At 33.9% G+C, this 14,113-nt stretch overlaps 1 protein-coding gene across 1 annotated transcript in view; it reads right to left on the reverse strand.

Moving 5' to 3' along the window:
• Positions 1-5,767: 5,767 nt before the first annotated feature.
• Positions 5,768-14,113, reverse strand: part of LOC149780253 (uncharacterized) — a 38,364-nt gene continuing 30,018 nt past the window's right edge. The window contains exons 7-9 of the mRNA XM_089936187.1: positions 13,397-13,634; positions 12,141-12,465; positions 5,768-10,747 (exon numbers count right to left, since the gene is read on the reverse strand). Of these exons, the coding sequence (XP_089792313.1) occupies positions 10,000-10,747; positions 12,141-12,465; positions 13,397-13,634 (1,311 nt within the window). The 3' untranslated portion in view covers positions 5,768-9,999. The remainder of the gene's footprint in view (positions 10,748-12,140; positions 12,466-13,396; positions 13,635-14,113) is intronic.

Below are 14,113 nucleotides of genomic sequence, written 5' to 3' on the forward strand. Positions count from 1 at the left end.
AGATATTTGCGAATTGAGCTGATGCGTCTCAGCTCAAGATATGCAGCCTTGCATATGTTCATTACATGTTGGTGCAGTGTGAGAGTACTGTCCAGAGTAACACCTACGTTTCATACTGTTTGTGTGAATTTAATGTTGGCGTTGCTGATATTTATTGTTTTAGGTAAAGGATGTAAATGAGAAAGTCTTTTTGTTGTGATCAGAATGGCCTCAGTTTTGTCATCATTCATCTGCAGCTTGTTACAAACCATTCATGATTTCACATCAGAAATGCACCTCTCTACACCTTGGATGGTAGCATTAACTTCAGTTGGGTGGCTAGATTTGTATATTTGGGTGTCATCAGCGTACAATTGGTGAGACACTGGATGATGATCTATGACACTTGAGAGCGACTGAATGTACAGAATAAAGAGAACAGGTCCAAGAACAGACCCCTGTGGAACGCCACAGCATAGATCAACTGGGTAGGAGTGTATTCCATTTGCAGATACAATTTGTGTCCTGTTGACCAAGTAGGACTTGAACCACAGCAAGGCTGTATCATGAATGCCAAATACATGCTGGAGACGGTGAAGTAATATATCATGGTCTATTGTGTCAAATGCTGCAGACAAATCAAGGAGGGTGAGGACTGTAGAATGTCCTTAACTACTTTTAGAAGAGTAGTTTTAGTACTGTGGCAAGGGCGATATGCAGATTGTACATTGCTAAGAAGACTGTTTGAATTTAGATGAGATACAAGCTGGGATAGAACAACCTTTTCTACGATTTTTGAAATGAATGGGAGATTAGAGACTGGGCGGTAGTTCTTTAAATCGTTATGGTCTAGTGTTGGGTTCTTCAGCAGAGGCTTTACAATGGCAGTTTTGAAAAATGATGGGAATTCCTTAGATGAGAGAGAGGTATTAATAACGTCAGTTAGTGAAGGCAATACTAGATCTAAGTACTCAAGCAGCAGTGATGTTGGAATTGGATCAAGTTCACATGACTTTGGTGCACTCTTCCTCACGATTGTACGTACGAAATCCATAGAGACAGATTCAAATGCTGCTAATTGTTGCCGCTCAAATTATGTATCCCAACTGTATGGTGACGACGAGTCAATTGAAATTGTAGTGTCAAGCTTATCTCTAATGGTTTGTACTTTGTCACGGACAAAATTTGCAAACATGTCCGGAAGGTCGACTGGAGAGAAGGTAGTTGGAAGTGGTGTTGATTTGTTCCTTGACATTAGCTTGTTAGTAATCTCGAAGAGCTCTTTGCAGCTGGAACTTTCCAAGATCTTATTAGTGTAGTGGGCTGATTTTGCTGCATGGACTATATTTGTGACATTCTTTTTAGCGACTTCATAGATTTGCTTATGAATAGTGAGTCTGGTGGAAAGCCAGAGCCTCTCAGCTTTACGGCGGTCTCTTTTAGCAGTGCGAAGCTGGTCCCTAACACTGCTATACCATGGAGAACACTTTTGAATTGATACTCTGCACTTGGTAGCTGGGGCATGTTTGTCAAGTAATGAACGCAGACAGTTATCGAGTTGTTCTGCGGTAGGAGGTAAGCAAGTCGTTAGGTTACCTTGGATGTCGTGCATTAATTTGGTTCTATTTATCATACGGAGGTTTCTTTTAGTAGCAGATAAAGGTGGAGGGTTAGGGACTGAAAAAAAGATGAAAAAAGGTCACGTCCGGATGAAAAGAAAGTAACAATATATATATATATATATATATATATATATATATATATATATATATATATATATATATATATATATATATATATATTAAAAGAACTGTCAATGGGGCATTCTCTAAAGGCCACCCACCACCTTTACAGACAAGTTTAGCTTTTGAGATTACCCAAAATATTAGGTTAGTACCACCTTTTTCAGGAAAATGAAGTAGATAAATACTTTTTTTGCTTTGAGAAAATTGGTAAATGGTCAAGAGAGCGTTAAACTTTATTCTTACAATGTGTACTTCTTGGCAAAGCGCATACAGTCTACACTTCACCATCGGTACAGCTGCTTATGATGGAGTTAAGGAATATATCTTGAACGGTTATGAGTTGGTAAATAAGGAATTGTAGAAAAGAAACTGGACAACCCCATGGCAAATTTGCAGAGGAAAAAGAACCACTATTAAGACAGGTGGTGCTCAACCAAGAAGATTGATGAAGATTACGATAACTTCACGCAGCTCATATATAATTGAAGAGTTTAAGAAGTACATCCATAGGGGTGCAAGGTGGAAACTTTGGAAAATGCTGCTCACCTAGTTGATAACTATGCATTCTCACATTTCACTTCTCCTTTCAGCGGTTGTTTGGCAAAATAATCAAAACAGTCTCATATGAGTACTTCCAAATTACAATCCGGCACAGCATTTAGAAATCAAACATCTGATATGACTGATCGCAAATCTTTATCTCTTCATACATGCACTTATTGTAAAAAGAAAGAGCACGGCATTTATGATTGCTAAATGTTGGAAAGTAAGGAACAGAAATATCTTAGAATGTGCACTTTTAAAAGAAAAAGAAGAAAAAAGGGCACGTCCGGATGAAAAGAAAGCAACAAAATGAAAGCTATTCCAAATTTTAGTGTTTCAAAGAGGTCAAAGTCAGAGTTTTGATTTTAACAAAATATTTTGCCCGTCGGAGAAAAGCAACTGATGTGATATTTGGGTATGACTGGATTCTATCGGAAATTAAGTTATGGAGTCTTATGTTAAACTCAGTGCCACATTTAGAGGTGCACCATTTCTTTCATCTCCATATTTTCAATCAATCATTTAAAATGTCTGTTTTGCAAGTGTTGTTGGGGATGGCAAAGTATTGATTCAAGAAGACAAAAATGGTGTGGATCATCAAGTTTGATTATTTATTTTTTAAATTAAACAAACACCAGAGAAATTATTCTGTAATCGAGAAGTGATGTTTGACTTTGATATTGGCTTTGCAACAATTTGAAGTGTATATTATTTCAGCTCTTTCTCCGATTATTGTATCTAGTGATCACAAACCCATTACTTTAATTAATTTAAATGAAGAACAAAGACCAGATAGTACTGTGGTAATGTCTGATGTTGTAAGAATACAACATTGTTATTGGAACTCCATTGGCTCAGATTATCTGACTGTAGATGCAATTTCGCGTGTATAGAAGCAATATATTACTTTTTTGTGTAAACTCTGTATCATTCATAAGACATTTACATATTTCCTATTTTAACGTGTATCCCTGATTGTTGCTTGTAGTTTACGCCACTGTTCATTTTTAACTAACCTATTTAGATAGCGATCCTTTGTTCATGATTGCTGATTGCACTTTAAGATAATATTTGTAAACATGTTTACATGTCCTCTTGACATTAGTAAATATTAGAAGTGAAGTTGATGACAAATTTGAAGGGGAAATGACCCACATCATGGCCATCTTATTGTATAATAGGTTTTTATACAAACACATTGTGGTCAAAATTATTCATTACGTTTTTATATAAGTCCGTGTATAGTCACTTTTAGTAGTATTCAGATATAATTTGAGGAAATATTTAACCCCCTATAAGATGTCTAACCAGTCACTGAAAGGTAGTGTTACATATAGTTTTCAGTGTGACAGGTACAGTAGTTTGAAATTTGATTACAGAATGCATTGCCTATTGCATAAAATCCAATTCTTTAAAATTAAAAGCTCATGGGACAGGCAATTACATGCCATGGATAGCGGATAGCACCATTAAGACTGCTGCCACAAATTTGTTTTCATCAAGACTGGATGCCAATCCTCACGGTGACAAAGTAGTGTGACATCCATATTCTGGTTGAAAGCAGATAAGTATGGATTGATGACTTTTGAGATGGAGATTCTTTTATTAACATTTTCAAAGAATGCTTGCATATCTATAACTTTCAGTACACAAAGGAATAAAGCATGGATATTTTTCTGTTCTTCTGTTACATTAACTAATTTTTGTATGTATTATCCAACACATGGACAGATTCATTTTCTCATATACCTATATATATATATATATAAAGCAACTACAGTTTCCATAAGATGATTAGAAAAAGCAGCATCTTGTAAGAAAGTAGGATTAATAAGTTTGGATAGGAGTCCAGACAAAGTAAGTTCACCATAGTCTACAAGTTTTACAGGAATATTGTATACTCCATTGGCTTTATAGAATTTAAACTCACTCATTGATCTAGAACATAATTAATGAGAATTCATGAATATCTCACTTGTTTACTTTAATAGCATTAAAAGCATGGATGGGGCACATTAGAATCCTGAATCCACTCTATGCCTTTCGCTACATAAAAAAAATAATTGAAAATTGAGCATACATTACTTTGGTCAGATACAATTTTGCTTCATTTGTTAAAATAGATGTGTTATCATGAGCCTTTCTTTGGAAAGAAAAAGATCAATATCTGAAGACTAGTCTTTTGACTTCATCCCCTAATGGCATCAATAAAATAAATGTAATTTTAATATTACTCCTCATTAGATTTCTTACTTTCTTCCACTGATTTTATAATTTTCCCAGTTGGTTATTTATACATTTTATAAAACAATTGAACATTCTCTTCTTAAAAATAGCTTTGCAAGATGAGCTGATCTTGTATGGGGAAGGGTCTTTCTTAGAAAACCTTTGCTTAGCTTGAGCATATTCCTCACTGATTCAAAGACAAGCAGCTAGTGTGTATGTGTCATGTACATCATCAAAATTCACATGAAACAGAGCCCTAATTATACCATAAACAATATGATTATTAATCAAAGTTCTCTTATGAAATGTAATTTGCTATCTTGTTAGGGTTCACATCCTCCCCAAATAAAGTACAAACTAAACTATACTAGTCATTCAAACAACAGTTAAAACTAACTCTTTTAAAAATAGTTTGGGACTTTGGTAAGTATAACATCATTAAAAGTTGCTTTTTGGTCTTTAACAAGATTATTTAGAACAAACATATCACTAAATTTGTTTGAAAGATTTAATATTTTTTAATATTATGCAGATCATAATTATGATCACCTATTGCTACTATTTGGTCACAACTGAAGAGAGATTTGTCTAAAGTTTCACTTGGGTTCCCATTAAAAAATGGGGTCGGACAAAGATGGTGCTCTATTTAGACCAAAATTCCCCATTTCCTACCATTAACATTCAGTTCAATACAAATGCTCTGAATGTGTTTGCATTCCATTTCTGGCCTTGACCTGACAGAAAGATCTTATTAAATGAACAATGCCAGTCCTCATCCCAAAAGTTCTATCCTTAGATAGCCTAGAGCAAGGGAATGTAAACATTTAATACCTGAAGCACAAGTGGAGTTTAGTATCAGTTCTGCAACATGTCAACAATTCAATCAGCAAAAGAGAGAAAATAATTCTCCATATTTTTATCCAAGCCTACTTATATTCAATACATATGGTAATTATGAGTCATTTCCAATTTGCAGCTTTAGAGCTTCTGAACCTGGTGAGGAGAAAATTCATGTTTGTACTGAAAACTTTAGTTTTCTTGATCATCACTTCCAGCTGGTGGAATGAAAAAGAAAAAAGTATCTTGGCTTTGCTCGAATGAAAAATAGCAACACAAAAAGCTAATTTTATTGCTTTAGTCTACTATGTCTGGTCCTTTTATTTCAATTATTTTTAAGCCTCCTTCCATTTGCATGGACATGATGGCATGCAAACATGATAGATATACAAAATATTCTATTAAATGAAATACAAGAAATGTAATGTAGGCAAAAGTTTATTGAAATACTGATTCCACATACACAGATGAATTAAGTAAATCAAAATGACAATGTGAAAAATGAAAAAATGAGAATGACAATAGGTCTTAATAATGAAAAAAAGGTTTTTATTATAATTTTTAGAACTCTTTCACGTAAATCCAAACATTTCCACCTTGACTCTTTCAAATAAAAGAAATAATTATAATCTTCCACACAATACAAATATAGCTTTGAACACATCTGGCATATAAAAGTTCTATACAAGATTATTTTCAATTAGCATATCACAGCCTTTTTAACCATTAAGTCAGAGCTTAAAGATGATAAATCTAGTTACTAACACAAAATCTGGAAAACAAGTGGTTCTTATAAAAGGATAAACATGCAAATAAAAAAAAGGTGTAGGAATAAATGATTCAATAAATGGTACACTCTCTTTCCATCAAAAATATGCTAGTCTTGACATTGTTCCCGAGTTATCTCAACCTCTAGTGAAAATGGACAAATTCAGAAGAAAACCAACGTACCACCAGTACTTATATGCCTAATTTTGCTTCTTGAGAGCACTACTTTAATGAATACATATGTGGGGAGGGGAACCATTGTGCAGGTTTTAAATACAATACCATTATTTCCAATCATCAATCGGCAACTGCTGATACAATGTCTACCAGTGTCTTGTGCATAACACTAAAATTATTTTATCCACAAGTATTAACACCCCTAATGACAATAGATTTGGTCTAAAAGCTAAATAACAGTTCAAATAGAATTAACCATTACCAATAAGATTAAGAAGAGTATCAACATACAAAAGATATGAGCAATACTAATTGTAAAATTTCATCTTTCAGTATTGTTAGTGACAAACATTTTGCACATTTGTTAAATGTAAATAGCAACTTCTACTTTTCCCATTATTAGTGAATCAATATTAAATTCAGCATCCTGATTCAAACAACAAAGTAAATTTGCTAGATGATAAATACCAAAAGCTATAATAATCTGGGTAAGATCTTATTACTTGCATTAGAACATGCAATTCATGTCTCTCACAGTCTGGAAACCAGTGGATGAGAATTTGCCAACATACCAAATTTGACTGAAATCATGTGTTTTAAAAAATGGAATTAGGCAAGGAAATTAAACTGTGTGTATGAAGAAAACTGAGGCCAGAGCTCTACCAAAAAGACTTAAAACCTGAACTCATCTGAAAAGTCCAATAAAAGTTATCTTGTGGAAATAAGGGTTGGAGTCTTCAGTGTTCAGGCTGTAGTGTTGCTAAAAGAAAATTTTAAAAACTGACAAGTAAACAGTGAGGTATCAATTGAAGTTACACATCCAATTTGGTTTAAATCTCGTGATAATAAATAGTCATTATATTGAGTAACATAAAACCCACTTGATATTGACAATCAGATGTCATAATTCTACCAAAATGATGACTGCACACTGAATATGGTTGAAATTCAATAATGATCACAAAAGAGTTGGTGTGTAGAAACAAAAGGGGAGATAATCCAAAAATTTGGGTCAATAACTTTGCAAAAACATTGATAACTAGTAACCTCATTTGAGATGTTGTCATTCTGAAACTGTAGATCAAATTAAGCTGAAATCCATGAAGAAGAGCCCAATATTGTGTAGAAATAAAAGATTGATTTACATAATTTGGGGTAAAAAATTATGACAAAGAACACTTAAAACTGAACTCATCTAAAATAGGCAGTACATAAAATCTTGTTCGAAATTCAAATAATAATAATATAATTGTGCACACAAAAAATTATATGCATAATTTAGACATTTTTAACTCAGCCAAATAATGCTTGAAATCTAATAATAATTAAAAAAGTAACTGTGCAGAACAAAAGTAGGACAGTTTGACACATACTTTAGTAAACTGGTGTTCTGGTATGAATTTCATAAATCACATCAGCAGCTTTCTGGGTTGAAAGCACTGGTAAATAGTATTATCTACTATCATTATGCATTTTTTAAAGAAATTTTTATATTTTTAATAATACCAGAACCAAAAAAAGTACTCTTAATCCAAATAGACCTTGATGTCTTTAAGCTAGCCGGTTTTATTAGGTGCTTTATCTCTACTTTCATTGATACAAGTCTGTTCCACTTTTGTTTCTGCACAATTACTACTAATTTAAGTAGTATTGGATTTTTGTTTTTAAGAAAAATCTGCAGTTCAGCTCTACTGACAAGGCCTCAAATGACTGTGATTTTTAACATATTCTATCATTTTATGGAGTGACAGCTGCCAATTGTCCACATCGCTCTATGTGATTCTGCATAATAAATGTATTTAGTTTTGAATTTGAATAAATCTGCTTTGAAGTTTAATTCTGATGTACTGCCTACAAGAGATGGCTAGGAGTAATCTAATGTATCAACCAAGCATGGCAAGGCAGGCAGTTTTAAAGCTAATGTATTGCCCTGTAAGAGGTGGTAGGCATTGCCCAGAAAGACACAGTAGTTAGTACATCTTCTACTGTATCACCAATGTAGACATAGCAGGCAGTTTTACATCCAGTGTCTGGCAGTTTTACTTACAATGTTAGTTATTGCCCAGTAAGCCATGACATGCAGTACATCTACCAAGTTTGACACGAGTACTGCTGGTTTTACCTCAAATGTATTACCTTGCAAGAGATGGCAGGCAGTAGATCCTGAATGTATCACAAGTAAGACATAGCAGGCATTATTACATCCATTCTAATGCTTAGCAAGAAAGTACATATTGATGGAAGGAAAGATAATTTAGTAAACTCATATTCTGGTATTAACTCCACAAATCACATCAGCAGCTTTCACAACTGAAAGCACTGGTAAATAGTATTACATACTATCATTAGGTATTTTTTTAATTTAAATAATACCCAAGAATAATTACAACAATACCAGAATAAAATGAAGTACTATTTATACTAATAGATGTAGTATTGTTGCTAGCCTGTTTTAGGAGGGTGCTTTATCTTTTCCTTCCATTATTATGTCTGTTCCTACTTTTATTTCTACAAAATTACTCTCTTCACTATTATTGGATTTCAACAAAATCTGATGTACAGTTCTCTTTTGGTATGACCTCAAGTGTTAGTAATTTTCAGCATTCTACATTATCATTTTATTGAGTTATGGCCTGCAAATCATCTAAATCACCCACTGTAACTCTGCACAATGGCTCTATTTAGTAATATCGGTTTCAACAATTGACTGTCCATAGAACTGCATTACAACATGATACCAGATCACCTCTCATTCCTACATACATTAATACTCAACCTCTGAGCAGCTTTGTACTCAGCTCCCTCAACACAAGCACAACACGATTCATTTTAAAATTTCAGCCACCTGACCTTTAAAAAAAATTCTTCATCCTGATAATATTTCAGACAGATTTCTCTAATGTATATGTTCCATCCTCATAAAGCACAGTATTTGCATAATTGATGCCTGAAATCAAAAACTTCGTTGCATAATTATAAAAAAATAAATATGATAGCATGATTATCAAATGACAAACCATAAACAAAAAAATACACAAAGAATTATGATGCTGAAACATGTCATAAATCTGTTTTTAAAAGGAATGTATTTTCATTTTCCTGGGAAAACATGCTCATTGGTGTTACAGATATTAAGTTCTTCCCATACACATTTGTATGTTTTGTACTAAAATTAATAAATGTTTTACCAACTGAAAATTTCATACCTAAAGAAACATGCATTTGAGACATTAAAATTTTATAATTTTTTATACAAGTTATGATTAAAGCATGAACTATCCAATGAACTCTTTTTCAAGAGTAATGAAAAATACCTCCACAGCTGAATGAAATTAGAATACGTTCGATTCATTGGAATCAAAAGTGTAATTGGTCCCAGACACAGCTACTGAAATAACTATAAAAAAATTATCTATATTTAAATTTGTTTGATGTTATAATTCCTTGCAAAAACATGGAATCTGTCAAAAACCACTGTGAAACCCAATGAGTCAAAATCTGATCCCAAATGATAGCCATATTCTTGAAACTTTCTGAATGTTTAAAGAAAAAAAATTGTAAAATATTTCAAAATTGTTCGTGAAAATAATACATCTGCAAGAAATGTTTTAAAGAAAAATTTTTAACTAAAGAGGCCACAATGAACATTATAGATACATTTTTATAAAAAAACAACTGCACACACATAGAAAATAAAACTGCAAGAAATGTATTTATACAAATTTCAATCATGAAAGCCAGGAACATCAGGAACTCTGAGTTTATATCTCCTTCTAAGATGTGATGCAGATGAGGTTGATGTGACAGGTGTGGAGGGTGGATGTGGCTGATAAATCTTAGGTGATGGAGTGGGAGAGGGATGTGGATAATGGATATATGGTTCCTCATCATCTGGTGTCATGGTGCGATCATCAATACCCCAGGCACCAACTTCAACTTCATGTATGACATTTCTCTCAGACCAAGCCTGGCGATGCAGTGGTGGTTGTTTTGGGATTGGGTAGGAATGAGGCAATGTTCCTCTTAACAGGACATCATGCAGAACAGGACTTGGTGATCTCCCATTAATTGGAGCCAGTATTTCTTTTAAATTGTTCTTCAGTGGAGGCTTAGGTAGGCTAGCCGGCTGGAAAAGTACATCATGAGCCTTACCCAGTTTCCTACCCTGTATTGGATCAAATGGTGTGTTTATGCTTGGTATGGTTGTAGGAATTCTGGCACTCTCCTTTGCAAGGTCATGGCTGATATCTGAAATTGGAGTTTTGCTCAAGCTGTTGGACTTTCCCTTGATTCTGCCAAGACTTGATATTGTTGTAGCTTGCATGGGGGTCTGAAGGGGTGGTCCTCTAACGACAGGGAGGCTGTTCCCTCTTCTTGGAAAAGGGTTTGGGGCCAGCAGGTCAGGTTTGGGAAGAGGGGGAGGCAGATTGGTTCTCCAGAGTTCCCTGCCATCTTGGTCCTCATCTGTTTCTCTGAAATTAGCACAATATATTGTGATGATATTAGAAGTATTTGACAGCAGCTTGGATTACTTGGTGGCTGGGTCTATTTCTACTACCAGCTCTGGCATATATCTACTGATTTTTAAATCAAAGTAAGATATTTGTATCATTTATGTCTTATCTACTACTGCTACCATAAAAATTCATCTTATATGAGTATATGGACAAGTCAAAGCACTGTTGATTAAACTTCTGGGGTCAATGTTTACAGTTTACAATAGTTCGACTTTTCCATGGTCACAGACATGAGAATGTGTTACAAAGTGTTAGCAGACATGAGAATGTGTTACAATGTGTTAGCAGACAGGAGAAAGTGTTACAATGTGTTAGCAGACATGAGAAAGTGTTACAATGTGTTAGCAGACATGGGAATGTGTTACAATGTGCTAGCAGACATGGGAATGTGTTACAATGTGTTAGCAGACATGGGAATGTGTTACAATGTGCTAGCAGACATGGGAATGTGTTACAATGTGTTAGCAGACATGGGAATGTGTTACAATGTGCTAGCAGACATGAGAATGTGTTACAGTGTGTTAGCAGACATGAGAGTGTTACAATGTGTTGGCTGACATGAAAAAGTGTTAAGCAGATATGAGAATGTGTTACAGTGTGTTACACTACAGAGTCATCTGAGTGATGATGAGTATCTGAGTGATTGACATTTGAGTTATTACACGTTTACATTATATAAACTAATAAAAGTATAAATGAATGACCATTTCTAATAGCTAAGTACAATATATATTCATTTTAAAGACTTCTTTTAACTGTGAGTAGTATCATGCTTTTATTTAATCATTCAAAAGGAAATGTATCCAGATACTGACATATGTAAAAGATAAATGGAGCATGTGTGAGTTCTCATGTGATTTCACTTTTAATGCAATTATATCTGTAAACAGGTAGCATTCAAGATTGATAGTGAAATTATATCATGAGCAAGTGTTTCACATAATGCATTCTTAAAAAGTCTGCAATTGAATGTCGTGTTACATGGACAGCCTCCTCTAAATGTTGCACGTTCTCTGTGTTTTATTTTGTCGATATTACAGCATTGAAGATTTGAAATGTGACATCCAGGATAAACATGTAACAGCTGCTACTGAAACCCTAACAAATATTAATATATTACACATTTTTAGTCTACGTTATTTGTAAACATTTATTTAAAAAAAGAAACTTTCAATAAACTTAAATAAGAAATATCATGCAATAAAAAAATATTATTAGGTTAAATAGATTCATCAATTAAACATTCAGCTCTAAGACAGAAGGACTATAAGGTTTAAATATTGGGGCAAAACTTGTTAAACATAAATTAATTTAACTGCATGCTGTCTGATTATACCCCAATATATACCTCTGTTGTGCGTCTTCTTTCAAACTAGTGGATCCATGATACATTCCCAACTGGTCATCCTGATCATGATCCAATGGCCGAGTCGTATTCCTAACAGGCACTGTGCCATCATATGGTTCTCTGGATTTTGGAGCGCTGGGATACTGCACAGAACTTGCTGCTTGAATGGAACCTGACTGACCAGTGGTCATCTCAGAATCTCCTAGTTCCTTGGGCCAAATCGGGTCACTGTGACCTGATGGGATGGTAACATTATCATCATCATCCTGACCAAAAGCAGAGCCTCTTATATGGAGGTTTTCATCCCCAGGATATTTACTGGAACCTGATTGGAATAAACAAAAATGAATTTTATTTTAGCTCTAGTGCAATCAAACACTAAGAAATATAAAAATTACTATTTCAAAACACAGACTGAAGACTTACTATTTTCTTACTTTCATTGTAACATTTTATTTTTGATTGTTTAGTTCTTTATTTTCTTGTCATGTTATTCTTTATTTATTCTTTGCATTTTTAAAGAACATATTTATTTTCTGTTCATGTATGTGCATATTGTACTTGGTTCTTTATCTCTTTTTGATTTAAAACTTGCACTGTTCAAGTCTAGTGTGCTGCACAGTGCATACACAGCAGAAGTAGAAGAATGATTTTCCTTGGGTGAAAGGGAATGTGGCCTGGACCTATTGTATTTGGAAAGCTAGAAATGTATCCATATTTAACAAATGTCTCTCTAATAAAATGGAGCTGAATAGAAATATTCTAATTCAAGCACTGTCATAACACCATTACAAATTCTGTCAGAAAAAAATGACAATCAAACTTGCCCTTGGTCTTTCAAACATAATGCATCATGTCCAAATTGTGCTTCAGTTCATGCAGTATGTTAAAAGTTACAGAGTGCAAACAAAATTCATGATGAAAAGAAACGGGTAATATTTTATATCCACTCCATAAACACATCATGGGCATACCAAACTGATTACTTGGGAATAAACTTATAATGTAGATAATCCAAATGAATTATGCTACACTTCAAGGATTTGGGCCAGGTTTTAGCCACAGTATGGGGCCAAAAGTAAGTCTCCACTTCCCCAAATCTTACTTTTCGGGGGGTCTTCTTACGAACTATTTTGTTATAATATAGACCTTTTAAGTTATGCACTGTCAATACATCACATCATCGCATTGTCTAAACCTTCCACTTATAATAGCTATGGAACTCATATTACCATAAGTAAGGTCAATAATTTTACCTTTGTGACCAGATGATGTGTTATAGTCAACCTTCTCTTCCTCCTCCTTCTTCTCCTCCTCCTCATACTCATAGCCTTTTTGATCCACATCTTCATGAAGAATCATGTCCAGTTTGTTTTTGTGCAGACCTTTATCTTTATTCACAGGCTCCAATGCCCTGCTGACAACACTCTGAGCTCGCTTCCAGCCATTTTGATTCAACAGGCTGACAAATTTTTGTGTGATTTCTAAAATGGCCTGAAAGTAACAAGAGCACTGTTACTTGTTCAACTGATAGGTACAGGTCCCTCACTATGAAGACCTTCAGTGTATCATTGTCTTCTTTATCACTACCCTCAATATATCACTGCAGTATATGTAGATATGTCCATGGACCCTACAGATCAATAAAAGTTTAGGACTGCTAATTAATTTACATCACTTCAATGCAGTTGTATGCTGATGATAACTGATCATATTGTGATTTCACATCTTAAAAGCTTGTTTAATTTTGATGAATTATTGTGGATTATTTATTTTACCATTATATGCAGTGTCATGACATAATCTTAATGTAACAAAATACAGTCTTTATCACTTATAAAAACCATTTGTATAAACTGCTGTTTTACGTGATACTTTGCCATCAATATATATATATATATATATATATATATATATATATATATATATATATATATATAAAAGAATTCATGTTAAATAGCGCTCTAGGTAGC

The sequence above is a fragment of the Sinohyriopsis cumingii genome, chromosome 16 (genome assembly GCF_028554795.1).
Source record: "Sinohyriopsis cumingii isolate HCF-2022 chromosome 16, ASM2855479v2, whole genome shotgun sequence".
Lineage (NCBI taxonomy): Eukaryota > Metazoa > Mollusca > Bivalvia > Unionida > Unionidae > Sinohyriopsis > Sinohyriopsis cumingii.